Source organism: Protopterus annectens, chromosome 4.part0 (genome assembly GCF_019279795.1).
Source record: "Protopterus annectens isolate FY-2018-M chromosome 4.part0, PAN1.0, whole genome shotgun sequence".
Taxonomy (NCBI): Eukaryota; Metazoa; Chordata; order Ceratodontiformes; family Protopteridae; genus Protopterus; species Protopterus annectens.
This window is the reverse complement of record NC_056733.1, coordinates 230437100-230464958: the sequence shown is the minus strand read 5'-3', so window position 1 is coordinate 230464958 and position 27859 is coordinate 230437100. Positions and strand designations below refer to the sequence as shown.

Genomic DNA, 27859 nt, shown 5'->3' with positions numbered 1-27859 from the left:
AGGGGGGGTGGGGACCAATTTCAACACAGATGTAAGGAATGTGCAAATTATAAAAAAATATATATACTGTTTTCTATAGATTTGCAGAGCAGTAAGACACAGATATCAAGCAGGCAATTTAGCTCTATAATACAGAATAACACAGAAAATATACTCAGCTCTATAACTTGAAGATAGTTCTGTAAGGCTGTCTCTCCAGTTTGAATACAGGTTGTTAATTAAAAGGAGACACAGCACTAGCTAAATTATATCAGCTGAAAGACAAGGCAGGAAATGAGGGGGGTGGGGACCAGTTTCAACACAGATGTAAGGAATGTGCAAATTATAAAAAATATATATACTGTTTTCTATAGATTTGCAGAGCAGTAAGACACAGATATCAAGCAGGCAATTTAGCTCTATAATACAGAATAACACAGAAAATATACTCAGCTCTATAACTTGAAGATAGTTCTGTAAGGCTGTCTCTCCAGTTTGAATACAGGTTGTTAATTAAAAGGAGACACAGCACTAGCTAAATTATATCAGCTGAAAGACAAGGCAGGAAATGAGGGGGTGGGGACCAGTTTCAACACAGATGTAAGGAATGTGCAAATTATAAAAAAAAATATATACTGTTTTCTATAGATTTGCAGAGCAGTAAGACACAGATATCAAGCAGACAATTTAGCTCTATAATACAGAATAACACAGAAAATATACTCAGCTCTATAACTTGAAGATAGTTCTGTAAGGCTGTCTCTCCAGTTTGAATACAGGTTGTTAATTAAAAGGAGACACAGCACTAGCTAAATTATATCAGCTGAAAGACAAGGCAGGAAATGAGGGGGGGGGGACCAGTTTCAACACAGATGTAAGGAATGTGCAAATTATAAAAAATATATATACTGTTTTCTATAGATTTGCAGAGCAGTAAGACACAGATATCAAGCAGGCAATTTAGCTCTATAATACAGAATAACACAGAAAATATACTCAGCTCTATAACTTGAAGATAGTTCTGTAAGGCTGTCTCTCCAGTTTGAATACAGGTTGTTAATTAAAAGGAGACACAGCACTAGCTAAATTATATCAGCTGAAAGACAAGGCAGGAAATGAGGGGGGGGGACCAGTTTCAACACAGATGTAAGGAATGTGCAAATTATAAAAAAATATATACTGTTTTCTATAGATTTGCAGAGCAGTAAGACACAGATATCAAGCAGACAATTTAGCTCTATAATACAGAATAACACAGAAAATATACTCAGCTCTATAACTTGAAGATAGTTCTGTAAGGCTGTCTCTCCAGTTTGAATACAGGTTGTTAATTAAAAGGAGACACAGCACTAGCTAAATTATATCAGCTGAAAGACAAGGCAGGAAATGAGGGGGGTGGGGACCAGTTTCAACACAGATGTAAGGAATGTGCAAATTATAAAAAATATATATACTGTTTTCTATAGATTTGCAGAGCAGTAAGACACAGATATCAAGCAGGCAATTTAGCTCTATAATACAGAATAACACAGAAAATATACTCAGCTCTATAACTTGAAGATAGTTCTGTAAGGCTGTCTCTCCAGTTTGAATACAGGTTGTTAATTAAAAGGAGACACAGCACTAGCTAAATTATATCAGCTGAAAGACAAGGCAGGAAATGAGGGGGGTGGGGACCAGTTTCAACACAGATGTAAGGAATGTGCAAATTATAAAAAAAATATATACTGTTTTCTATAGATTTGCAGAGCAGTAAGACACAGATATCAAGCAGACAATTTAGCTCTATAATACAGAATAACACAGAAAATATACTCAGCTCTATAACTTGAAGATAGTTCTGTAAGGCTGTCTCTCCAGTTTGAATACAGGTTGTTAATTAAAAGGAGACACAGCACTAGCTAAATTATATCAGCTGAAAGACAAGGCAGGAAATGAGGGGGGGGGGACCAGTTTCAACACAGATGTAAGGAATGTGCAAATTATAAAAAAATATATATACTGTTTTCTATAGATTTGCAGAGCAGTAAGACACAGATATCAAGCAGACAATTTAGCTCTATAATACAGAATAACACAGAAAATATACTCAGCTCTATAACTTGAAGATAGTTCTGTAAGGCTGTCTCCAGTTTGAATACAGGTTGTTAATTAAAAGGAGACACAGCACTAGCTAAATTATATCAGCTGAAAGACAAGGCAGGAAATGAGGGGGTAGGGGACCAGTTTCAACACAGATGTAAGGAATGTGCAAATTATAAAAAATATATATACTGTTTTCTATAGATTTGCAGAGCAGTAAGACACAGATATCAAGCAGACAATTTAGCTCTATAATACAGAATAACACAGAAAATATACTCAGCTCTATAACTTGAAGATAGTTCTGTAAGGCTGTCTCTCCAGTTTGAATACAGGTTGTTAATTAAAAGGAGACACAGCACTAGCTAAATTATATCAGCTGAAAGACAAGGCAGGAAATGAGGGGGGGGGGCCAGTTTCAACACAGATGTAAGGAATGTGCAAATTATAAAAAATATATATACTGTTTTCTATAGATTTGCAGAGCAGTAAGACACAGATATCAAGCAGACAATTTAGCTCTATAATACAGAATAACACAGAAAATATACTCAGCTCTATAACTTGAAGATAGTTCTGTAAGGCTGTCTCTCCAGTTTGAATACAGGTTGTTAATTAAAAGGAGACACAGCACTAGCTAAATTATATCAGCTGAAAGACAAGGCAGGAAATGAGGGGGTGGGGACCAGTTTCAACACAGATGTAAGGAATGTGCAAATTATAAAAAATATATATACTGTTTTCTATAGATTTGCAGAGCAGTAAGACACAGATATCAAGCAGACAATTTAGCTCTATAATACAGAATAACACAGAAAATATACTCAGCTCTATAACTTGAAGATAGTTCTGTAAGGCTGTCTCTCCAGTTTGAATACAGGTTGTTAATTAAAAGGAGACACAGCACTAGCTAAATTATATCAGCTGAAAGACAAGGCAGGAAATGAGGGGGTGGGGACCAGTTTCAACACAGATGTAAGGAATGTGCAAATTATAAAAAAATATATATACTGTTTTCTATAGATTTGCAGAGCAGTAAGACACAGATATCAAGCAGACAATTTAGCTCTATAATACAGAATAACACAGAAAATATACTCAGCTCTATAACTTGAAGATAGTTCTGTAAGGCTGTCTCTCCAGTTTGAATACAGGTTGTTAATTAAAAGGAGACACAGCACTAGCTAAATTATATCAGCTGAAAGACAAGGCAGGAAATGAGGGGGGTGGGGACCAGTTTCAACACAGATGTAAGGAATGTGCAAATTATAAAAAATATATATACTGTTTTCTATAGATTTGCAGAGCAGTAAGACACAGATATCAAGCAGACAATTTAGCTCTATAATACAGAATAACACAGAAAATATACTCAGCTCTATAACTTGAAGATAGTTCTGTAAGGCTGTCTCTCCAGTTTGAATACAGGTTGTTAATTAAAAGGAGACACAGCACTAGCTAAATTATATCAGCTGAAAGACAAGGCAGGAAATGAGGGGGGTAGGGGACCAGTTTCAACACAGATGTAAGGAATGTGCAAATTATAAAAAAAATATATATACTGTTTTCTATAGATTTGCAGAGCAGTAAGACACAGATATCAAGCAGACAATTTAGCTCTATAATACAGAATAACACAGAAAATATACTCAGCTCTATAACTTGAAGATAGTTCTGTAAGGCTGTCTCTCCAGTTTGAATACAGGTTGTTAATTAAAAGGAGACACAGCACTAGCTAAATTATATCAGCTGAAAGACAAGGCAGGAAATGAGGGGGGGGGACCAGTTTCAACACAGATGTAAGGAATGTGCAAATTATAAAAAAATATATACTGTTTTCTATAGATTTGCAGAGCAGTAAGACACAGATATCAAGCAGACAATTTAGCTCTATAATACAGAATAACACAGAAAATATACTCAGCTCTATAACTTGAAGATAGTTCTGTAAGGCTGTCTCTCCAGTTTGAATACAGGTTGTTAATTAAAAGGAGACACAGCACTAGCTAAATTATATCAGCTGAAAGACAAGGCAGGAAATGAGGGGGGGGGGACCAGTTTCAACACAGATGTAAGGAATGTGCAAATTATAAAAAATATATATACTGTTTTCTATAGATTTGCAGAGCAGTAAGACACAGATATCAAGCAGACAATTTAGCTCTATAATACAGAATAACACAGAAAATATACTCAGCTCTATAACTTGAAGATAGTTCTGTAAGGCTGTCTCTCCAGTTTGAATACAGGTTGTTAATTAAAAGGAGACACAGCACTAGCTAAATTATATCAGCTGAAAGACAAGGCAGGAAATGAGGGGGTGGGGGTGGGGGACCAGTTTCAACACAGATGTAAGGAATGTGCAAATTATAAAAAATATATATACTGTTTTCTATAGATTTGCAGAGCAGTAAGACACAGATATCAAGCAGGCAATTTAGCTCTATAATACAGAATAACACAGAAAATATACTCAGCTCTATAACTTGAAGATAGTTCTGTAAGGCTGTCTCTCCAGTTTGAATACAGGTTGTTAATTAAAAGGAGACACAGCACTAGCTAAATTATATCAGCTGAAAGACAAGGCAGGAAATGAGGGGGGTGGGGACCAGTTTCAACACAGATGTAAGGAATGTGCAAATTATAAAAAAATATATACTGTTTTCTATAGATTTGCAGAGCAGTAAGACACAGATATCAAGCAGACAATTTAGCTCTATAATACAGAATAACACAGAAAATATACTCAGCTCTATAACTTGAAGATAGTTCTGTAAGGCTGTCTCTCCAGTTTGAATACAGGTTGTTAATTAAAAGGAGACACAGCACTAGCTAAATTATATCAGCTGAAAGACAAGGCAGGAAATGAGGGGGTGGGGGGACCAGTTTCAACACAGATGTAAGGAATGTGCAAATTATAAAAAAATATATATACTGTTTTCTATAGATTTGCAGAGCAGTAAGACACAGATATCAAGCAGACAATTTAGCTCTATAATACAGAATAACACAGAAAATATACTCAGCTCTATAACTTGAAGATAGTTCTGTAAGGCTGTCTCTCCAGTTTGAATACAGGTTGTTAATTAAAAGGAGACACAGCACTAGCTAAATTATATCAGCTGAAAGACAAGGCAGGAAATGAGGGGGTGGGGACCAGTTTCAACACAGATGTAAGGAATGTGCAAATTATAAAAAAATATATATACTGTTTTCTATAGATTTGCAGAGCAGTAAGACACATATATCAAGCAGACAATTTAGCTCTATAATACAGAATAACACAGAAAATATACTCAGCTCTATAACATGAAGATAGTTCTGTAAGGCTGTCTCTCCAGTTTGAATACAGGTTGTTAATTAAAAGGAGACACAGCACTAGCTAAATTATATCAGCTGAAAGACAAGGCAGGAAATGAGGGGGTGGGGGACAGTTTCAACACAGATGTAAGGAATGTGCAAATTATAAAAAAAATATATACTGTTTTCTATAGATTTGCAGAGCAGTAAGACACAGATATCAAGCAGACAATTTAGCTCTATAATACAGAATAACACAGAAAATATACTCAGCTCTATAACTTGAAGATAGTTCTGTAAGGCTGTCTCTCCAGTTTGAATACAGGTTGTTAATTGCATGCTAAAAGCAGCAGGATTTGAGTTACCTAGCTGTATACTGCACTGGGTTGCTACAGACATAAAGCTCTTAAATCTGTGTTTAGTGCTTAAAAATCAATTTTAATTCGTCCCTCAACTCTTGGAACTCTTGGGTTTGGATCCATTCAGTGAAAGCCCTCGAGCTCCTCCCTTTCCCATAATTCCCTAATCCCTAACATACTTCAGATTTCGTTTGCCACCTTAGAGTACAGACATGGTCGCTGTTTCATCTCTCGAGTCTGTATATGTTTTGGAGATTGTAGTGATTTTAATTTTTTTTTTTACATCTTGTACTTTGTCTTATATCGATATCTTTTATATTTCCTAATTTTTCTAACATTTCCTCCCTTTTTCTCTTTGCAGTTGCACTACTTGGGTGCTTGTATTTAGTTTACCATTGCTGGTAGTCCTTTCTGTAAGGTTACTCCTGTATTTACCATAGTTTGTATATTTCTGTATTTATAATTATTTTGACTTAAAGAAAAAGCTCTTTTTTTTTTTTAATCTTTATCCTTTATACTTCTTGGCCTTTTGGCTATTGATCTGTTGTAGTTTCTGTATCTCACTCCCTTGAGTTAAAATGTCAGAGAAGCCCTTGGGTTTCAAACAGTGTTTGGGCTGTGACCACAAAATTCCATGTCAGATGCACAGTCCATATCCATCTTTTGCCTGGGCATCATCACACCGCAACGCAAACTGTGATATTTGTAAAGGTTTAAACACTAAGGCTATTATACACCAAAAGAATAAGTTCATTTTCATAGGCTTGTTGCCCTCTGACTCTTCTGCATCACCAGGATCTTCTGGGGTTCATCCCCTTAAGAAGTCTGAAAGGAGAGACTCTAGAAAACTCTCTCTGGAGCCTGTGGCTTCATCAGCTTTAAGTTCGGGACCTCAAGCAAAAATGTCTAAATCTTCAGATCCAGAGATACAAAAAGAAATTCAATTCAGATTTGATCACCACTCTTGAGTCTGGCTCCTGTCACCTTTAGGCTGACATCCCCCCTTTTTGGAGCATTCTCAGAGGCACCACCATTCAAGGCCCTCCTCCACAGCATCCTCAACTCACTCTCTGAAAAATTTGAATGAAGCTGACATGCACAAGATAATGAAGTTCCTCTCAATGCAGACACACAAATGGGGGGGGGCTCTCCTGACTCTGAACCCACCTTAGTAGTGCAACTCCCCCTATTGCTTCTTCACCGATCCAGTCTTTGGTATCAGAGTCGGATCTGAAGCTTCCAGAGTAGATCACATTGTATCTGAAGATACAGATATCTTTGACTCCAATGGAGACTGAGTGGACCAGCTCCAGGTGCTTCAGAGCCGGATGAGACTGTGAGCTGTAGAGTCGGCACCAGAAATGAGGTGCTGGAGTCCACTCCTTATGTCAGAGCCATCTTTTCCCGTCAGACCCTCAGTGTTAACAACTCAGTTCCGACTCCGTCTTAGAGTGCTGTGCCTTTAGGGAGGAGGGAGCTTATGGCCTGTAAGTATGTTCTTTTGGAGCGATCTGCTTACTTCTTTACTACACATTCAGCATTTGAGGTAGTGGAGAGAACTTTCTCTATCCTTAGAGTTCAAACTTCTCCACCTTCTTCAGCTCCATCCACCTTAGCCCATTCATGTCTGCATCTTGAGCCTCAGTCATCCTTACCAAGAACAGTCAGCCCAAGTTGGCCACCAGGATTCCAGTCAGGGTGTACTGATTTTTTCCAACACTTCTTTGGAACGTCCCACCAAAGAAGTTCCCAGGAAGAAAAAGTGCAAAAGAAGGCACTTAGACTCTTTTCAAGAGTCAGCCTCTGAAGATACCGACTTTGATGAAGGGGAAAGATCTCCAAGGTCACCACCTGATGACCTCTCATTGGGAGACATTCTGAGACTCCCAAAGCAAAGGGGTGGTCGGTCTCCCAACAGTCCTTCCCAAGAGTAGTCTGTATTTCTGGAGGCATTTGGTGCTGGCCTATTTACCTGTTGAGTGACTCCACCCACTGATGATCTCATTGATTTGGTCTCTCAATGGGCATGGAAGGAGGGTGATACTGTTAAACCCATACTCAACAGACCAGACAAGATTCTGGTACCACCTAAGGATAGAATTCATTGGAGCAAAAGACTACTGGTTGATGCCATGATCATAGCAACAGCCAACAAGAAGGAACTAGCTTCAGAAACCTTTACCCTTTGATTGCTGAAGTACCTGGCAAACTTCATAAGACTCCAGAGGGATGTGATTAAAGAACTTAAATCCCTCTCTGGGACCTTGTCCTCTGAAGCAGAGAGCTCTGTTACCTCACAGCTTGCTACTGTTCAGCTCAATTCCAGTTCGTCCATGAGACTTGTCTCTCATGCAGCAGAAGATACATCAGGGGAGACGAGTTCAGGTATTTCCATCAGGAGGCATGCCTGGATGCTGTTGTGTAACTTAGCAGAGCCCTTCAGTTTCCGTAGTCAGTGCTTACTTTAATGGAAGTTCCTTGTTTGTCCCCGAAGTGAAAGACACACTCTCCAGGTGTGAGCAGGAGGGTAAAACTCTGTCTGCTGTAGACGTACATTTTTCAACCCCTCAGTGAACCTTTTCTAAGAATCAACAAGGAGGTTGGAAGATGTGGTTCATGAAATCCTAGGCTCCCTTCCAAGATCCATGTGGTGATAGTTCCCTCGGGCAAAGAGGGAAACTAATGGGAGATGCTGCCCTTCTGATAGAGGGGGTCCATAGAACCAAGGATCAAGAGATTGACCTGGTTAAAAATTACAAAAGATTAATGGGTGCAAAAGATAATATCCAGAGGTTGTGATGTACCATTTTCCCATCTGCCACCTTTGGTTTTAAAGAAAATTGCTGGTGTTCTACCCAGTCAGAGGGAAGCAGCAGCACTAGAAGTACACAAGCTGCTGGAAAGAGTCATCCAAGAGGTCCCCCAGACCAGAAATAGTCCGGAACTTACTCAACATTCTTTTTAGTGCCAAAGAAAACAGGGGACTAGAAACCAGTTTTGGATCTCTGTAATCTAAATCAGTCAGTTCAGTATACAGAGTTCTAGGTAGTCCGTGGTTCAGTCCATTCTGCCTTTTCTGGTTCAGGATGTTTGGATGTGCTCAGTAAATCTTCAGGATGATTACTTTCATATCAAAATGAACAGACACTCCAGGAGACATCAGCGCTTCCTGCTAGGAGCCAGTCATTACCAATTCAGAGCTCTGTCCTTTGGTCTTACCACAGCCCCCAGAATGTTCACTAAGTGTGTGGCAGTAGTGACATCTCACTTGAGGCTGCATGGATTCCAAGTGTTTCTGTAGCTAGATGACTGGCTCATTACTGCTTCGACCAGACATCAGCTGATAAAAACCCAAGATTGCATACTCCAAATATGCTCCCATGTAGGTATTATGATCATTTGCAAGAAATCTCATGTGGAACAAACTCGGACATTACAATTCATCAGTGCTTCTTTCAACATGATCACACAAACAGCATCTCTTCATTTGGCAAGAGTTCAGATTATTCAGTAACAGGTCAGAAAAATCATTCAAAACTCTTCTATTTCAGCTTAATTAATCCTTCAAGCATTAGGGTCCAGGGGGGTAATCGCCCTGGTACCATTGTCAAGGTGCCATATAGGAATACTGAGATGGACATTAGCTACTTAATGATCCATTCTTTACCACCCTTTGTCCAGTCAGATAAGATTGCTCAAGCTTGCAAAAAACATCTCCTGTGGTGGATGTAGTCAAGTCAACTGCAAGAAGGTTATCCCTTTGTTTTACCCAACCCAAGGCCATAGTGACCATGAATGCATCCCAGATCAGGTTGGGGAGGGACTTCTTGGGAAGGGCAGTCCAGCGCACATGGTCCTCTGAAGAGGCCAACACTCATATCAATGTCCTGGAAATGAGAGACATCCTGTTAGCATTGCAGACTTTCCAAGACTCCCTCTCCAGTGGCACTATTGTGATTCAGACAGACAGTATGTCAGTGGTCTGGTACTTCAGTGAACAAGGGAGAAACAAATCTTAGCCCCTGTGTCAAGAAACTTTGAGTGTGACAGTGGGTAATCCCGTCCAATCAAGTTCTGTTAACTCACATTCCAGGGAAGTCCAGCATGATTGCAGGCAAGTTGAGCAAGTCTAGTCTAATGCCTCACAAGTGATTTCCCAATATGAAGGTGGCAGAGCGGATCTTCTATTGATAGTCAACTGTGCTGTGATTATTTTGCAGATTCTCTCAACAGTAAGTGCAGCAGGTTCTTTGCTCTCATCACTCATCTGGGGGAATCAACGAGAGATGGTCTACATCACAGTTGGCCTGCCTGTCACCTTTATGCTTATCCAAAGAACAACGACAGTTGAGTATAAAAATAGACCTTTATGACAAAACAACAAAGCTTTCAGGTTAACAAACCCTTTTTCAATGTATGAATACATTGAAAAAGGGTTTGTTAACCTGAAAGCTTTGTTGTTTTGTCATAAAGGTCTATTTTTATACTCAACTGTCGTTGTTCTTTGGATTTATCTTTGATATTTGGTGCTTTGTTACAACCTTTATGCTTATCCCCTGATACCGCTCGTCCCCAAATATCTTCAGAAAGCATCTTGACTAAAGTGCACAGTAATCCTCATTGTCCCTTATTGTCCTCATCAGATTTGGTTTCCCTTTCTTTGGCTCATCTTTTTCGTCCCTCTTGGATCCTGGATCCAACTCCAGGCTTTGTCTCGCCCAACAGACTCTATTCATCCAGACATTCCAGGCCTAAAATTGATTCACATAGTTTAGCCCAGGCTGTCCTCTCCAGTCCGTCATATTCTTTGTCATCTCACAAAGCTTCCACCAGAAAACTTTAGAAAAGTAAGTGGAAAAGATTTGTGTTTTGGGCACAGCAGAATAGATTAGATCCCTTTACTGCTCCTGTTTCTAAAGTTCTGGAATTTCTAACATTGTCTTCATTGAAGGAGCTAGCCCTTCTGCTGTTAAAATGCAGTTAGCTGCCATCTCCAAATTTCATGTTGGAATATATAATTAATCTCTAGCATCTTTCAAACTTTGTCGAGCCTTTCTAAGAGGAACACTTTTAAGACCTCCTATTAAAGATCCTACTTCCCTTGGGATTTAAAATAGTATCGCTCTAATTCGGTCTCAGTTATTCAACTTGGAAAACTATATTTTCGTAGCAATTACCTCTGCCAGAAGGGTTTCTAAATTGCATGCCTTTTCTTCTAAGCCCTTTTACTTGATTTTTTATAAAGACAGAGTCAACCCTTTCTTCCAAAGGTAGTATCAAAATCTAATATGAATGAAACTATCAACTTACCAATCTTCTTTCCAATTTTTTTCAAATAAAGGAGAATATATGTTACATCTATTGAATGTTCACAAACGATTACATTTTTACTTGCACAGAACAAAAGACTTTAGAAAAACAGAACTGTTTGTATCTGTGATGAAGGGAAATACTGCCACCACAGCTATTTGGAATTTTGTAAATAATTATATGTCGTTTGTGAATATCAGCATGATTTATATAAGATGCTTGCATTACAACTGTATTCAAACTGTGTGTCATGTATATCAAACTGGTTTGTACAGCCATGTGTTGAAAAGGTATTTTATAAAATGTTTGCGTTTGAAATGTATCCACAATGTGCCGTACTGGAAGAGAACAGAAACGTAAATGCATATTGTACCTGTCTAAATGTATATATTTTAACAGTGGAAACTGGAATGCAGGAGATTAACTTCAGTCCAGCAAACGTTAGGAAAATAGCTGAAATTAAATTACTTTGTAGGCCACAAAATAAAATATGGTATCTTTCAGTTTTCAGTGCACCTAGAGACAGAGTGTATGCTGAGAAGCTTTCTGTATTGTCTTTAGGCTGAGCTAATTATTCTTGAAAGCATGAAGGAATGCAATTGTTTTATAACTTCCAGCATCTGCCAAAGATCTGAAGTCTATGTATGTTCACAGCTAGATGCTAAATACTGCCAACGTCCAGCAGTGTGGGGGGGGGGGGGTTGCCTAGGAACTAGATTCAGAGGACAAGAAGTGATGTCATTCTGCAAGCCCATTGATAATATTTGAGATGTTAATTTGAGAAGTCTTTTGGAGAGAGAGAGCATTCTGTATTCTGTCTTGGACATGACAACTTAATCCATTCACCACAACATCTGCCTTTCTCTATTATTAAGTTCTTGGGTTATAGTATAATTCTCTTAGATTGTCAGGAATATAGTGAAACTTTAAATATTTTTCTTTGTTTATTTGAGATTGTCCTGCAATAATGTTTAAAATATTTCCTGTGATTTTGAACTCTGATGTTAATGTGAATATATATTTAGCATTGGTTTGTTGTTTTATTATTAAATATATTTAAGCCTTTCATTGAAGCTGATCTGTGTAGAGATGTTTAAGTTTTGAGAGTACTTGCATATTTATTTGGTGACACTGTGTGGGCCACTCATAATAGCCTTGCTCTTGGTCAAAGTACCATTTTTGTTAGTTAATATTACACAGTAAGATTGGACATCCTTTAAGGGCCTTAACGTAGCTGATAAGTAGTTGACTGGTGTCGGCGATAACTATCTTATAGTCTGGACAGAAGCTAGTAAACCTGTGCTAGCCTTTCCTAGGTGTATGTATGTGCAACTCAAACCTCAGAGTGTGTTAGCTACTTGGGCAGGGGCATGAAGCACTGGTTGGACAGAGAGGGTGCTTGAGGTCTTGGCCTGGTCACTCAGCTGAGATCTCAACTCTGTAGCTGTGCCAGTGGTGAGTCTTATTGGGGATCTGGAGAAAGAGGGAGAAACCGGACCCGGACTGACTATGGTCACTGTGTGCTCTTAAGGGAAATTGCACTTGATGCAGAGAACTGCATCTGGAAATACTGTGTGTAGTTGTCACCTTCCCAGTGTACATCCCCCACCTGTGCCAGTGGTGAGGATTAATGCTCCTTGATTACTGGTCCGGTGGTGGGTCATCACCTTTGTTTGGCAATGGTGTGATTACCACATCACATATTGGGATTCAGTGGTGTGGATATTGAATTCCTGTAGCATGTAAACAGTGGTCACTAAAGAAGGTGTTTGTACTCTCAAGCTTCCGCATGATATACATTCAGAGTTTTATGTCCCAGTAGTTTTATTTATTTTTTTGTTAGCTTAGTTAGTCAGGGTGAGCAGGCAAATGTCAGCAGAAGATTATGGCAAACTGACAAGGAGCCAGTTGGCTGAAATGCGCCAAGCCGAGGACTGGTGCATGCCAACCTGACTAAAGCAGAAATGATCACAGCCTCAGTCATAACTGCATCACAGACCAGCACCCAGGAGGACAACCAGACTTGCCTTGGGGATGTACAACTCTGTTTGCCTCAGATGGCTTAAAAATCCATCTGGAGTTAGAGACTTGAACTGGAGGCCGAACAGTTGGAACTAGAATCAGCAGAGAGACTGTGGCATTTGGAGGCTGAAGAAAATGAGAAACAGATGGCATTAGAAGCAGCAGAAAGACTGAGACATCTGGAGGCCGAAGAAAATGAGAGATTGAGACGTTTGGAGACTGAAGAAAATGAGAGGCACCATGAAAAGGAAATGCTGACTGTTCGCCAGGGTCATGGAGGTAATGGGGAGGGGAGTAACCAAACTCCTGAAGCAATAAAGATCAGTAAATTTCTTCCACAATTTACAGAGTGTGATAATTTTGATAGTTTTATTCATATGTTTTGAAAGGGTTTGTAAATAGTATAATGCTGACCAAGGGCTCTGGGTATGGTTCCTGACCCCCTTACTCCATGGTAAAGCTGTAACTGTTATTTCTAAATTGTCTGATACTGATTGTTTAAAAATTGTTTATTAGAATTTTTTCAAATTGCAATTAAACTGAAATGGTCTGATAAAATAAATTTGAAAACATTTACCTCAAATTGCCTCTGAGTAATAATTTTACTTAAGGAAGATGTGGTGCAGAAGATTTCTGACATTCTAACAGATCTTGGTAAAAACTTAAGCATCAGTATCCCATATGATATCTGGTGGGCTGCCTGTAAAGCTAGAATAAGGGGGAGGGGGTCTTAATTCAAGAAGCCTCTTACTATAAAAAATACTAAAAAAAGGAAGCTAAATTAACAAATGAAGTAAAGGATGTGGAAAAAAGTTCCAAAAGTATCAAGTTCCAAATTTAGAACTACAAATAATTTACAAAAAGAACTATACCTTTTACATCAGCAGCAATACACATTTCAAGAAATGACATTTTTAGCCAAATATTCTGAATGGGCGAGGTCCCCTCAAAAGCCTTAGCGAGAATAATTAGTACTAATCTGGGAATCCCTAGGATAACCCTACTATAATACGAGGGCAAAGCATTCAAGTCAGATTTGCAAATATTGAAACTTCTTGAAAAGATCAACACTGACATCTATGGCTCTCTTAACAGTCAAATTTCTAAACTAGATTGTGAAGACTTCCTAAATTATCTCACTTTTACAAAAACTAATGAAGTCCAAAAAGTACTTCATAAGGTTCCCGTCACACAACAGGAAATAATGCATGTAATAAAGAAATTGAAGCCAGGTAAAGCTCCTGGTTCAGATGGATATACTGCAGATTTTTGTAAAACTTTTATCCAAAAACTTTCATAGATTCTCCTGAAAATATGCAGTCATATTAGGTGACCTGGTATTACGGATCTGTATTTAAATAACTCAAAAACAATTTTTATTCCAAACAATTTAGATAAATCCAATCCTTTTAATTACAGGCCAGTTTCTTTGATTAATGTGGGTATAAAGATTCTGTCCACACACTTAGTGGAGAGACTTAAAAGGTTTTCCTCATATTATGTCATCTGAAAAGTCTGGTTATATGTACAATAGACAGACTTGGGATAATACTTTAACATTAGAGTCTATGATTCAACTTTCTAAACATGACAGAAATCCACGACATGCCCTAGTACTGGATGCATGTAAAGGATTTGACAAAGTTAATTTAAGATTCCTATTTTTATCTTTATCTTACAACAGCATTCCAAAAGAGTTTATTGATATGATAAAAATACTTCATAAAAAATCATATACATCTCTCTCTGTAAATAAAACACTATCAAGTCCTATCAAGATTCTAAGTGGGACCAGACAGGGTTGCCCTTATGTCCCCTATCTTTTCAACTTGTATATAGAATCACTGTGTCTATACTTCTCCCAAAAAAACATTTCACTCTGTCCTAAAAAGTTTGAATAATAAGGTAGCTTTGTCTGCATTTGCTGATGATTTAAATGTTTATTTTGAACTCCCAAATACAGACCTGAACAAATTAATTTCATAAATAAGCAAGTTTTCAAAAGTTTCAGATTACAAAATTAATCAGTCCAAATCCCTTATCTTTCCAATAAACCCTTCAAATCTTAAAGAAAATTATTTCCCTGTTTCTTTTCTTTTTTAGGATGGAATAGTCATTCAAATACCTATGACTAACTTTTGAACACAGCCGCCAATCAATGATGCAAAATAGTCTAATAAAAATAGGGCTAACATTTTATAGGACACTCCAAGATGGAGACAATTTAAATTAACAGTCATATCTAAAGCTGCAGTAATCAAAATGAATATTTTACCTAAACTATTATATCAATTTAATGCATCTAATATGATTGTTCCTCATAAGTTCTTTTAAAATATTAATAGGGAATTGTCCAAATTTATATGGTACCCTAATCTTGACCACAATCAGTTATATGAAGCTTGTATATCCTAAAGAGAAAGGGGGGGCTCAGTTTACTGGGTTTCCATTTATGTTATAATTTGCTCTAGCATGCTTGTACAAATTTTTGAATTTAGCTTGAAAAGTGAAGAAGGGTCCCCAATCTGGGTTAAAATCTGCTACGAACATATCAAAACAAATATTAACCCAAAAGCCCTTCCTTTTATCAGACTAGATAATTGTAAGAAACTTGAGCTCCATTGCCTTTTAAAACATGAAATCAGATATTTCAGAATCTGATAGAATCCCTAAATTTAAGTAAATCTCTTGCCTTGCTTCAACCAGTACATTTTAACTAAATAGTAATATGATACATTTAAACAAATATCCGCTCATTAAAAATTGTAGCTTATGGGATATTTATAAATAGAGAGAGAAATCTCTGCAAGAACTTAGGCTAATTCTAAATTTAAATAAAGGTTACATTATAATATTTTATTTTTTATTTTTATTTATTTTATTTTACATTTGTTAACCCGGAAAGTCCGACTGGACAATGTCCATTTACAGCGGAGGCCCAGGGTGAAAAGCTCCGCATTAATTTACAATAGTAATTCGACATTTGTAGGTTAAGAAACAATTACACGTAAAAAAATAATCAAAAACTACTAATCGTATGCAAGGCAGAAACAGTACAACATAGAAATGCTTCCAACAATGGGTAAGCTATAGGCAACATAATTTAACAGGTGAAATAATGATACAAATGCAGTCAAGTTGTTTTATATTTGCAATAGAGTAAAGGCAGGAAGAAAGGTTCTGGAGGTATAAAGTGGAAGAAAAGAATCTATAATATTAAGACAAATCAGAGAGCTTTTTCCAGCAGTAATTAAAAGCCTAGTAATGTATTAATCAAATCTTAATACTTGCATAATAATACTTAAAACGTTATCCTTCAAAAAATGCTTTCCAATGTCTATAAACTAGTCACATCCATTAAATACCAGTTTATCTTTATTATATTCTAAGTATTGGAATAAAAGGTGTAAGGAATTCACTGATGAGCAAAAATCTCAAGCTCTTGAGTCTACCATTAAATTGACCCCATTTAAAAATCTCATTAATGCACAGCTAATGATAAATAACCATGCATACTATACTCCACTAGTATTAAAGACTTTTAACTCCAAAATATCATCATCCTGTACATGTTGCTCATTTCCCAAGGCTGATTTGTTGCCTATTCTATGGTATTGTAATTATATGCCCAATCTCTGGTGCTCTCTTATGGTAAGGTTAGAAAAAATGGGTTATGAAAAATCAACATTGTTTTGGGAGTTTGCTATTCTTCATATCACTGATCAAAAGCTATATAAGCAAAAATTGCATATCCTTATTACTCTTTTTACATTAGTTAAACTTTATGTAGCACAAAATTGGTTCAACAGTTCTAAACTTTCTAGGAAAGGATTCAGAAATATGGCAATTAGGTATGTATCCTCTCATAAACTTATAACAAATACTAATGAGCGATGTTAGCAGAAATGTTGGAAACAACTTCTTGAATACATATTAAAAGAATAAAATAGGATGGTAAATAGTTTTTGCCTAAAAATGAGTAGTTGGATATAAAAACTTACTTTCTTTTATAAATAAGGATGTTTTAGGTCAATATTTCATAGCTCTCTGTTCTTGTGACTTTGTAATATAATTTTGTTTTTACCAAGATGTTTACGTAGCACTTGATGTATATATTGTACATAGTTTGAGGTTTTTGTTATATTTACTTGTTTTAGAAGTGTACATTTCCATGACTGATCTTGTTGTTTTTATAAATATTCTAACCTACATGGATAATACACTGTGGAAGAATAATAAAATATTTTTGGGGAAATTGTTTTATTACAGTGTTTTAAGTTAACGCCTGAAGCTTAAAGAAAAAAAAAGTTTTGTGAACATAGATGCAAGGCAGATTAAAGTGTGTGTGCATATATTGCTGAACTAAGCACTTATTTTCATAGGTGGGTGAGTGAGTGTCAGGCCACCACTTTTGAAGGGCTGGCAGACCTTTTGGTGAGGGAGCAAGCCTTTAGCACTTTGCCTGAGGACATGAGAACCTGGTTGGCAGATAGGGAATGCAATACTGCAGATGAGTTGGGGAAAAAGGGAGACCTATACCTAACAAGCAGGGCATCACTGCACAGGAAAGTGATACCCAGTGCTACACATGGGTATAAGGGGAACCCATGGAGGGTAGCCTAAATTGCCCCAACAGAGTCAGGGAGGGAGCTACCCTATAGCAGTGAGACTGTAGGTGAGCCACAGCTGCTGCTGGGTACTAATGTTCCTTGGACAGAGTGACTACAAGGGCAGATGTGAGTAGTAGTACCCAGGCTGACAATGAGGCACTGCTGTCAGAGGATACCAGACTTCCTGTGGATGGGGAGCTGGTTGAGGTTACAATGAGAGAGATGAAATGGGCTCGGCTCTCTGACCCTACTTTACAAGGCTTGAGGGAGGTAGCCGCGGGTGCCTTTGCATGTGATTGGGGTGACATTTCAGAGGGTAGTTGTGGATATTGTGGGACATTTGAGTACCCCACGTTCCACAGGGAAGTCTAATATCCTAGTGGTAGTAGATTATGCTACCGGATGCCCGGAGGCAGTGGCTCTGTCCTCCATTGAGGCAGAAAAGGTGGCAAATGCTTTGTTACAAATTTTTAGCAGGGTAGGTTTCCCAGAAGAAATACTGACTGACAGAGGTGCCAGTTTCACATTAGACCTGCTGGCTTGTCTGTGGGAGTGCTGTGGGATGAAGCACCTAAAGACCACCCTACCACCCCCAGACTAATGGTCTGGTGGAGAGGTTAAACTCTACACTAAAGACCATGCTACAAACATTTGCAGACCATTTTAAAAGGGAGTGGGACAAATATTTGCCCCATCTGTTTGCTTTATAGAGAGGTGACCCAGGAATCCACAGATGTTCTTCGTGTTTCACTGTTGCAGTCATAACTGTAGGGTGTTCCTGCCGGCAGGCAGCCTGAGGTCGGCCAGAATCCCAAAGTCTGGGTCCGGCGTCTGCTGTACCAGCAAGTACCCTGACGTCAGAACGCAGAGGTACAAAGCTGACAGCCAACGCCATCTTCTCCAGTCTTTCTTGCCGTGCGGTGGAAAGCAGCTCGCAACGTGCTTTGATTGACTTCGGTCCGAAGTTTTCAACTTCTCTTCTCAAGCTAAGTACCCCATTGGGGAAACTTTTTTCTTGCTCCTCCGATGTCAGAAAAAGTTAATAATTGTATATCGTGTGGAAAACAAATACCTCATAAAGATTTCCACTCTTACTGTCTACCTTGCTTAGGCCCTGACCACGATGTTTCTTGCTGTCGGTTCTGTGCCAGGTTTAATTCTCGCACTATCAAGCGTAGGTACGATTGGGCCTTGAACTATTTCGGTAGACGATTTAATTATAGGATGTCGTCGGATACTTTACCGACAACCGGAATTCAAAAGAAACGCAAGGACAACGATAGGCCTCCAAGGTCCAAACAGGATTCTTCGCAGCCGGAGCCAGCATCGGGTTCGGCGGTCGTCAGTGAGGCGCTTTTGCAGCCCCTGTCGTCCGCCACTTCTGAACCAATGGCCGACACGGACTCCCATGGGGAGACATCTAGGCCTAATATTTCATCTGCTGCAGGACCTTCGGACGTTGCTCCTTCAGATGGGTCCGGAACCGCTGTGCAGGTACCGGCTTCTGAGGGAGTTTTCAGGCCTTCACATATAACTATTTCAACAAAGGCAAAGACAAAAACTCCTGTAAAACCAAGGGTTTCCTCTCAAGCTGCTTCAGATTCAGCTCCCAAGTCCCAGAAGCAATTACTACGAATGGCTGAGGATTTACTTACAATGATTAGGGGTTCTAACCCTCCGCCTGAAAAAAGGCCTAGACAGGATTTACCTTTTGATTCCTCTGATCAGGCTTCTGTCTTTTCCTCTGACCAGGATTACTCTTTTCTTCCTTATGAGGATTCGGATGCAGAGGACTCTATTCCCTCTGCTTCTCCCCCTGAAGATTTTTCTTTTGGGGAAACCTTACATGAGATGAGAGAGCATTTTCATTGGGAAGGTCAGGATTATTCTGCCTCCAAGAAGAGGCTCAGGGAATTTCTCCTTCTCCCTCAACACAGACCTTTGGCTATTCCTCCTGTACTTGATATTGTGGATGATGCTTTCTCTGAAGCTAACTTGAATCCTGATTCCTTGCCGCCTGCTTCTTCTAAGCCTGATAGATTTTACAGAGTCCCTGATTCCCATCAATTCTTATTTAAGAACCCTTCTGCAGATCCTGAAACTATTTCTCAGGGTTCTAAAGCTGCTAAGGCCGCTTCATCTAAAAATCCTATGCCCTCTGAAAAGGATTCTTGTGCCTTGGATAGGTGGGGCAAAAAGGTTTATACTTCTGCTACTCTTTCTATTAGAGCTTTAAATTGCCAGTTTCATATGTTTAAGTATCAGCAATTTCTTTTGTCTGTTTTAAAGCAAAGGCTTTCTACCTTTCCTGCATGTGCAGAGGACAAGGAATTACAGGATGTTTTGCATGCAACTGAACAAGTTAGCAAACATAGTTTACATTGTGGTTTTGATGCCTTGGAAGCTTCTTGCAGGGCCGCAGCCTCTGGTACTGTTATCAGGAGACATGCTAGGCTTCAGGAGCAGAATTTACCTGAGCAGGTTAAGGCGAAACTGTTAGATGCCCCTGTTCAACATGATGTTTTATTTGGATCCAAGGCTGAGGAAGTTATTAAAAAGATGGAGGAAAAAGCAAAATCTATGCAGACTGTCAAAGATTTCTTACAAGTTCAGCCTCCTAGATTTTCTAGAAATTGTCCCTCCAAAAATTGGTCCTTTCCCACTTCTGACAGGCCTCAAAGGGGAAGATATAGACGGTCTAGAGGCCGGACACAAACGCAGGCCTCTTATAGGTCCAGACAGTGGTCTGCTGCTTCACCTAGAAGGGGAGAAGACAGACCTCAATCACAAAGGAAGCAGATCCAATGACTCCCTCTGTTGGGCTACAGGTACTTCTTGCCTGGAAGCTCTTCTCGGAGGAAAGCTATCTCTTTTTTACCAAAATTGGACGCATATAACCCAGGACAAATGGGTTTTGGATGTGATTTTAAAAGGCTACAAATTCCACTTTCATACTCTGCCAAGGTCTTACGGTTGGCCAGATCTGCCAAAACATCAATGGTCAGAGGCCTTAAATCAGGTGGACACTTTATTGGCCATGAGAGCCATAGAACCTGTTCCACACCCAGAGATGGGAAAGGGTTTTTATTCAAGACTGTTCCTGGTTCCAAGAAAACAGAACACATGGAGACCTATTCTGGACCTCTCAGTATTAAATACTTTTCTGGAAATTCCAAAATTCAAGATGCTTACCCTGCAACAACTTCTTCCCATGCTCTCCCAGGATGCTTGGATGGTGACATTGGACCTGAAGGAGGCCTACTTACACATTCCCATCAGACAGGAATGCAGAAAATACCTCAGATTCAAGGCAGGCTTGAGTCACTTTCAATTCTCTGCACTGCCCTTTGGCTTATCTACTGCGCCCAGAGTCTTTACCAAGTGCCTGGCTCCAGTAGTTGCTTATTGCAGACTCCAAGGGATACAAATTTACCCCTATCTGGACGACTGTCTTATCCAGGCGGACAGCAAGGATCTTTTACTTCAGCATCTACAGTTTGTTCAGCATCTCCTCCTACTACTGGGATTTTCAGTGAACACAAAAAAGTCACATTTGATCCCCTCTCAACAAATGATCTTTTTGGGTGCTCTTCTAAACACAAACTTGCAAAAGGCCTTCCTGACCCCAGAAAAGCAAGTACATCTGGCATCAATTTTCAAAACCTTGGCTACTTTGACTCTGCTCACTGCAAGGAAATTCCTGCAGGCTTTGGGCTACATGGCTTCTTGCATCCTGTTGATTCCAAATGCAAGGCTTCATATGAGAAAACTTCAATGGTACCTAAAGAGTGTATGGTCTCAGCATTACCACAGCCTGGATACAATGATACCTCTGATTCCATGCCTCCAAAAAGAGTTCCTTTGGTGGTCCAGGACTTGTGCTGTAAACGAAGGAAACCCCTTTCGTCTGCCTCAGCCTTTTCAGATCATGACCACAGACGCTTCGGATTACACTTGGGGAGCTCATTTTCTAAACAACTGCCAGCAAGGCTCTTGGTCAAAGAAACATCTTCACTGGCACATCAACCTGAAGGAAATGTTGGCAGTCCAACATGCTCTGCTAGCCTTCCAGAAACTTTTGCAACCAGGACATCATCTGATTCGTACAGACAATACCACAGTCATGTGGTACATAAACAAGCAGGGGGGCTCCCACTCTTACCCCCTTTGCAGACTAGCCATGAGTCTGTGGGACACAGCTCTCTCTGAATCTGCATCTTCAAGCTCAGTTCATTCCAGGAAAACAAAATCTCTTAGCAGACAGCCTAAGCAGAAATCTTCTGGATCCCCACGAATGGATGCTGGACCCCAACTTATTCAACAGGATTACAACAGTTTGGGGTTGTCCACAGATAGATCTGTTTGCATCTCATCTCAATCATCAGTTGCCTCTATTTTGCACCAGGTCCTTCCACAAAACAGCTTGGAAAGTGGATGCCCTGTCTTTCAGTTGGAGGAATCTTTCGGGATATGCCTTCCCTCCTCTTCCGCCTCGGGTGCTACTGAAAATAAAACAAGACAGACCCAAGATTATCATCCTGATAGCTCCAAAATGGCCTCGACAGTTTTGGTTTCCAACCTTAAGACACCTGTTCTTGGAACCTCCATGGATTCTGCCTCTGTCTCCTTCCCTTCTGTCCCAGCATCAGGGTCAGATGCTACACACTCAAATCAAGACTCTTTGCCTAGCAGCCTGGCTCTACAAAGCCCTTTGATTCCTTCTACTCTTCCCAAACAAGTTTTGGATGTTCTCTTGGAAGCTAGGCGTCCTAGCACTAGAAAATCTTATGCTTCCAAGTGGAAAAGATTTTGTATTTGGATGCGGGATCGAGGTTCTGATCCTCTTCTACCTGACATTTCATCCATTTTACTTTACCTCTCTGAACTTTTGCTTAAAGGCCTCTCCTTCTCTTCCATCAAAATTCATGCTTCTGCTATCTCGGCTCATTTCAACACAGATCCCCCATTTTCTCTCATCAGCTGGTGAGACAATTCTTGAGAGGGGCTAAGAATTTAAGACCTCCCAGAACACCTCCTGTTCCTGCGTGTGATCTTAATTATGTTTTGGAGAAGCTTACTTTACCTCCCTTTGAGCCTGCTGCTGCTTCAGATATCAAGTTCTTATCCTGGAAAACAGCTATTTTATTAGCATTGACTTCTGCAAGAAGGGTGTCAGAGTTGCAAGCTCTCATGGCTGTGGAACCATACCTTATTTTCCACCAAGACAGAGTGGCCTTAAGGACCAATCCTACATTTATGCCTAAGGTGATTTCTAAGGTGGCTTTAAATCAGACTATTCACCTTCCTACTTTCTTTCCAAATCCTCAAAACAAAGGGGAAAGGATTTTACATTCATTGGATGTACACAGACAACTGCGATTTTACCTGGACAGAAATAAAGATTTCAGGAAATCTGAACAGTTGCTTATCTCTTATGCCTCCAGTTCTCTAGGCAAGGCTATTTCTAAACAAACTATTTCCAAATGGATTGCTCATGGAATAAGGTTTTGTTACTCTCATTCTGGGAAACAGATTCCAGGCACTGTTAGAAGTCATTCTACTAGAGCAGCAGCCACTTCAGCAGCTTTTCTCAGAGGAGTTCCTACCAAGGACATTTTGGAAGCTGCCACTTGGAGTTCAGTGCATACTTTTTCAAAGCACTACAATCTCCCTTTGTATTTTAAGTCTAGGGCAGGTTTTGCCTCTGTTGTCTTGCAGGGTCTTCTGGCTGCCCCTTCTTCTGCATGACCTCCACCTTCCTTCTCAGCTTTGGGATTCCACCCTACAGTTATGACTGCAACAGTGAAACACGAAGAACATAGTACAGTTGTGTACACCTACCATAAATGTAGATGTTCGAGTGTCTTCACTGTTGCAGTCGGGGTTTCCCTCCCACCATCCCCTCTTCTTTTTCTGTTTGTCTATCTCCTCTTCCTTTGTGGTGTATTTGTGTTTCCTTTGGGACACCTACTGGATTTTTTGGGGAGCTTCTGACATCTGGGGCAAGAAAGGCTGGAGAAGATGGCGTCGGCTGTCATCTTTGTACCTCTGCATTCTGACGTCAGGGTACTTGCTGGTACAGCCGACGCCGGACCCAGACTTTGGGATTCTGGCCGACCTCGGGCTGCCTGCCGGCAGGAACACCCTACAGTTATGACTGCAACAGTGAAGACACTCGAACATCTACATTTATGGTAGGTGTACACAACTGTACTTTTTTCACCCTTTGATTTGCTGTATGGGCATAGGGTGAGGGGAACTCTAGATATGATTCAAGATGAGCGAGAGGGTGAGTGTGAATCCCACAAGGAGTCTGTTGTGGCATATACCCTAAACCTCAGGACAAGCCTCAGGGAACTCATAGGTTTGGCCCAGGAGAACCTGGCAAGAAGCCCAACAGCAGAAAGAGTTCTGGTATAACAGGAATGTTTGAGCTAGAGAGTGTGCTATGAGGCAGCAGGTTATGGTTCTCATTCTCGTCAGACACAACAAGTTGCAGGCAGCTTGGGAGGGACCCTTCAAATTGCTAAGGAAGGTTAATGCTGTTAACTACATAGTAGATCTGCTAGGCAGGAGGCAGGGGCACAAACTGTACAGTAATGCCATGAAACCTTACCATGGTAGGAAGGCAGGAGGAGTTAAAATACTTTATAGGCCACTCAGTAAAATATGGTATCCTTCAGTTTTCAGTGCAACTGGAGACAGAGTCTGTGCTGAGAAACTTTCTGTATTGGCTTCAGGGTGAACTAATTACTAGTCTTGAAAGCATGATGGAATGCAATTGTTTTATGGCTTTCAGCGTCTGCCAAAGATTGGAGGTCTATGTATTTTCACAGGTAGATGCTAAATACTGCCTCCTTCCAGAAGTGGGGTTTTCACCTGGGAACTAGAGTCAGAGGACAAGAAGTGAAGTCATTCTGCAAGCTATCCCAGCATTAGTATTTGAGATATTAATTTGAAAAGTCTCTTGGAGAGATGGAGAATTCTGTGTTCTGTCTTTGACCTGACAACTAGAAATCCATTCACCACAACATCTGCCTTTCTCTATTAGCAAGTTCTTAGGTTATAGTATAATTCTCTTAGATTCAGTCAGGAATATAGTTAAGCTTAGTTTAGATATGTTTCTTTATTTGTTTGAGACTGCCCTGCAATGTTGTTTTAAATATTTCCTGTGATTTTGAACTCTGATGTCACTGTGACTATATATTTAGTATTTGTGTTGTTCTTTTATTATTAAATATGTTTAAACCTTTTGTTGTGGCTGATCTGTGTAGAGATATTTAAGTTTAGAGAGTACTTGCATATTTGGTGATGTGTTGTGGGTCACTCCTAATAGCCTTGCTCTTGGTCAACTTACAGTTTGTGTTAATATTGATATTGCACAGTAAGCTTGAACATTGTTAAAGGCCTTAAAGAAGCTGATAAGGAGGTGATTGGTGGCAGTGGTAACCAAGTTATAGTCTGGGCAGAAGGGGGCATAGCAAGTAAGCCTGTGCCAACCTTTCCCTGGTATGTGTGTATGTAAAGCAAACCTAAGATTGTGTGTCAGCTGCTTGGGCAGGGACACAAAGCGCTGGTTGGACAGAGAGGGTGCTGGAGGTCTTGGCTTGGCCACTCAGCTGAGATCTCATCTCTCTCTGTGCCTATTAGGAGTCTTATTGGGGATCTGGAGAAAGAGGGAGAAACCAGCCTCAGGCTGACTGGTGGGTGTGCTCTTAATTGAGATTGCACTTGATGGATCTGGAAATACTGTGTGTATACTTGTCATCCTCCCAGTGAAACATCCTCCACTGTTGCCTGTGGTGAGGATTGAGACTCCTTGATTACTGTAGTTAAACCCTGTGTGACCTCATTTTGGGCATTTATGTCCCCCATTGTCTGATAAGTCTCCATTCCTTCAGAAATTGTTGCTCCAAAAATCTATATCCTGTTCTTACAAAAAATAAAAAATATATATGTACTTATTCCTTTTCATCTGCTCATAATGATGTGAATGCTAGCAGTACACTAATAATTTAGGCACCTTTAGTTAATATGTGAAAGTTTATTTCTCTATGCAGGAGTAGCATTAATCATTGGTAGCTTGCTTAATGAGGTTTCTGAAGTTTCGGCTTACCTGATTTAGGTGGATCAAAATTGCATCCCTTCTAATTTTTTTTTCTTTTCAGGGTGGCATATGCTCAGTTTTCTTACAAGAAAGTGAAAAAGTTGTCAGTATACCTAGTGAACATCTTGAACCAGTTACACCAGTTAAAAATAATAAGGTAAACTTTGAATGGTTTTACTTTAGTTATTCACATGTTTGCCTGGATGACAAGGTAAGCTCAAAAAGGGTTTTATAACACACTTAATAGACTACAACATGTAGTAATAAGTTTAGAAATTGTCATAATATATTAGTAAATACATGGTTAATTGCTTTTTTCCTGCTTATTTGCTGAACAGGGTAATGTGCTGATCCATGATGAATTAATGTCAGACATAACATAGCACATGCACTTAAGCTATAAAATAATTTTACAAAACGGTGCACATATTCTAGGAGTCATTCAAGAAGTCGTGCATACAAAATGACTGTATATTATGTCGAGCATCTAAACAGAATAACTATGCAACATTGGTAAATAGTAAAAGTGTTCAGCTTGTGCACTCATGCATGATAAATGTATATTTGCAAACAGATTTAGAAATACACTGGTGGAACTTAAAATACCTGTTTTGTGTGACTGATAGAGCTTCTTTAAATGTACCAGAGATAAATAAGCATACTTATTGAAAATGAAAGCACTGCCTGGCAAACATTTAATCAAATAGTTTATGAAGATATAATTACTAGGTCTTGTTTGCATAAACTGGCAGGTTTAGAGTGGACCTCAAACAGACGGGTTTAATAAGTGGATTGTTTGGTGGAGGAAAAGGATGGCTGAGCTATCTATAGACTGGATATAGAAGTTACATTTGGCTCACTCTGTGAGGTTTGTATTCTCTGGACCCAGAATAGTTTAAGATCATTGAAGACTTTGAAAGGAGTGGGAGGTGAGCCTAGGTTTTGTGACTTAGGCTAGAGACTGACAGGCTGTTAGGTGAGAACTTGGCTTGGTAGATTTTGGCTAAAAACTGAGTTGTGACAACAAGGGGATTATTTTCCTTTCAAGGAATGGGTTAGATATGAAGTTTTAGAAGTGAGCGTAGCCAGGAGACTGACAGTAGGTCACTGTTTTGTAACAGTCAGTTGACTTTCTAAAAGTCCACTGCAGTGATATTCTTCACATGTGCCTAGAGTAGTGATACTTTAGATTCAGTTAGCTGTTTGTAGAGAGGAATTGTTCATTTGCAGTGATTGGGAGAGAATATTCCAGTTGTGGTAACATATTTCACTTGCCTGCATTTTTCTTGCATTTGGTAATCCTGAGATATTCCAAGACCAAAGCAACAGGTTTGTTTATTTTAAAAATGCTTAGTTAAATGAGGTGATAGGTGTCTGACTGGATGAAATGCTTAACGTGTAAATATGTGAAGTTTGGGTGGTTGTTGCAAGGTAGTTCTGTAGAAGGTTTGAGATAGCCCAACTTCAAAAAATGTTTTTTTTTGTGTGCTCAATTCCAAGAATCTTTACCTTGGTTCTGGAAGAGTTGACTGTCAGACCACTGTTTTGAAGATAGCTTGCTAAATTACAAAAGTTATGCTGTCCTTTTAATCCTGTTGTAGAAGTGACCATTTGTAGATTACTGAAGTTTTGGAAGATGAGGACAAGAGCATTAGTGAGTAGAGATTTCACTTGTGGTGCTAAAAACAAAACCTGAGGAATGTCATGAGTAATTACAGCTGTGAGTAAGACTGCTTTCATATTTAATGGAGGAAGGATCTATGTTCAAAGGAACTTGTGTTTAAGATACAGGCAAAAACATTTTTATTGTGCTTTTGGAGTTCCAGGTGTTTTTTCACTTGAGGATTTAATCTGTTTTATTTAATGTTATCTTTGGACCAAGGTTGTGGCTGAAAAAGTCTGAAATCCAGTCTACCATACTGTTAAATGACTAGAAAAAAGTCACACTGACATCTGTTGAAAGTGTTCTCTTCACATAGACTAGGCCCTAGCTTAATACATTACTGTTAGCTCGAAGAAGTCTCTTGATTTGAGAAGCTAGTCTGTCAGGTTGAGTCAAAAACTTTAGCTCTTTAATGTGAAATGGGGGG

The 27859-nt window shown here is 39.4% G+C and overlaps 1 protein-coding gene across 1 annotated transcript in view; it reads left to right on the top strand.

Moving 5' to 3' along the window:
* Positions 1 to 27859, top strand: part of SUPT5H (SPT5 homolog, DSIF elongation factor subunit) — a 1344557-nt gene that overhangs the window by 1299683 nt on the left and 17015 nt on the right. The window contains exon 24 of the mRNA XM_044069729.1: positions 25831 to 25926. Coding sequence (XP_043925664.1) covers positions 25831 to 25926 — 96 coding nt within the window. The remainder of the gene's footprint in view (positions 1 to 25830; positions 25927 to 27859) is intronic.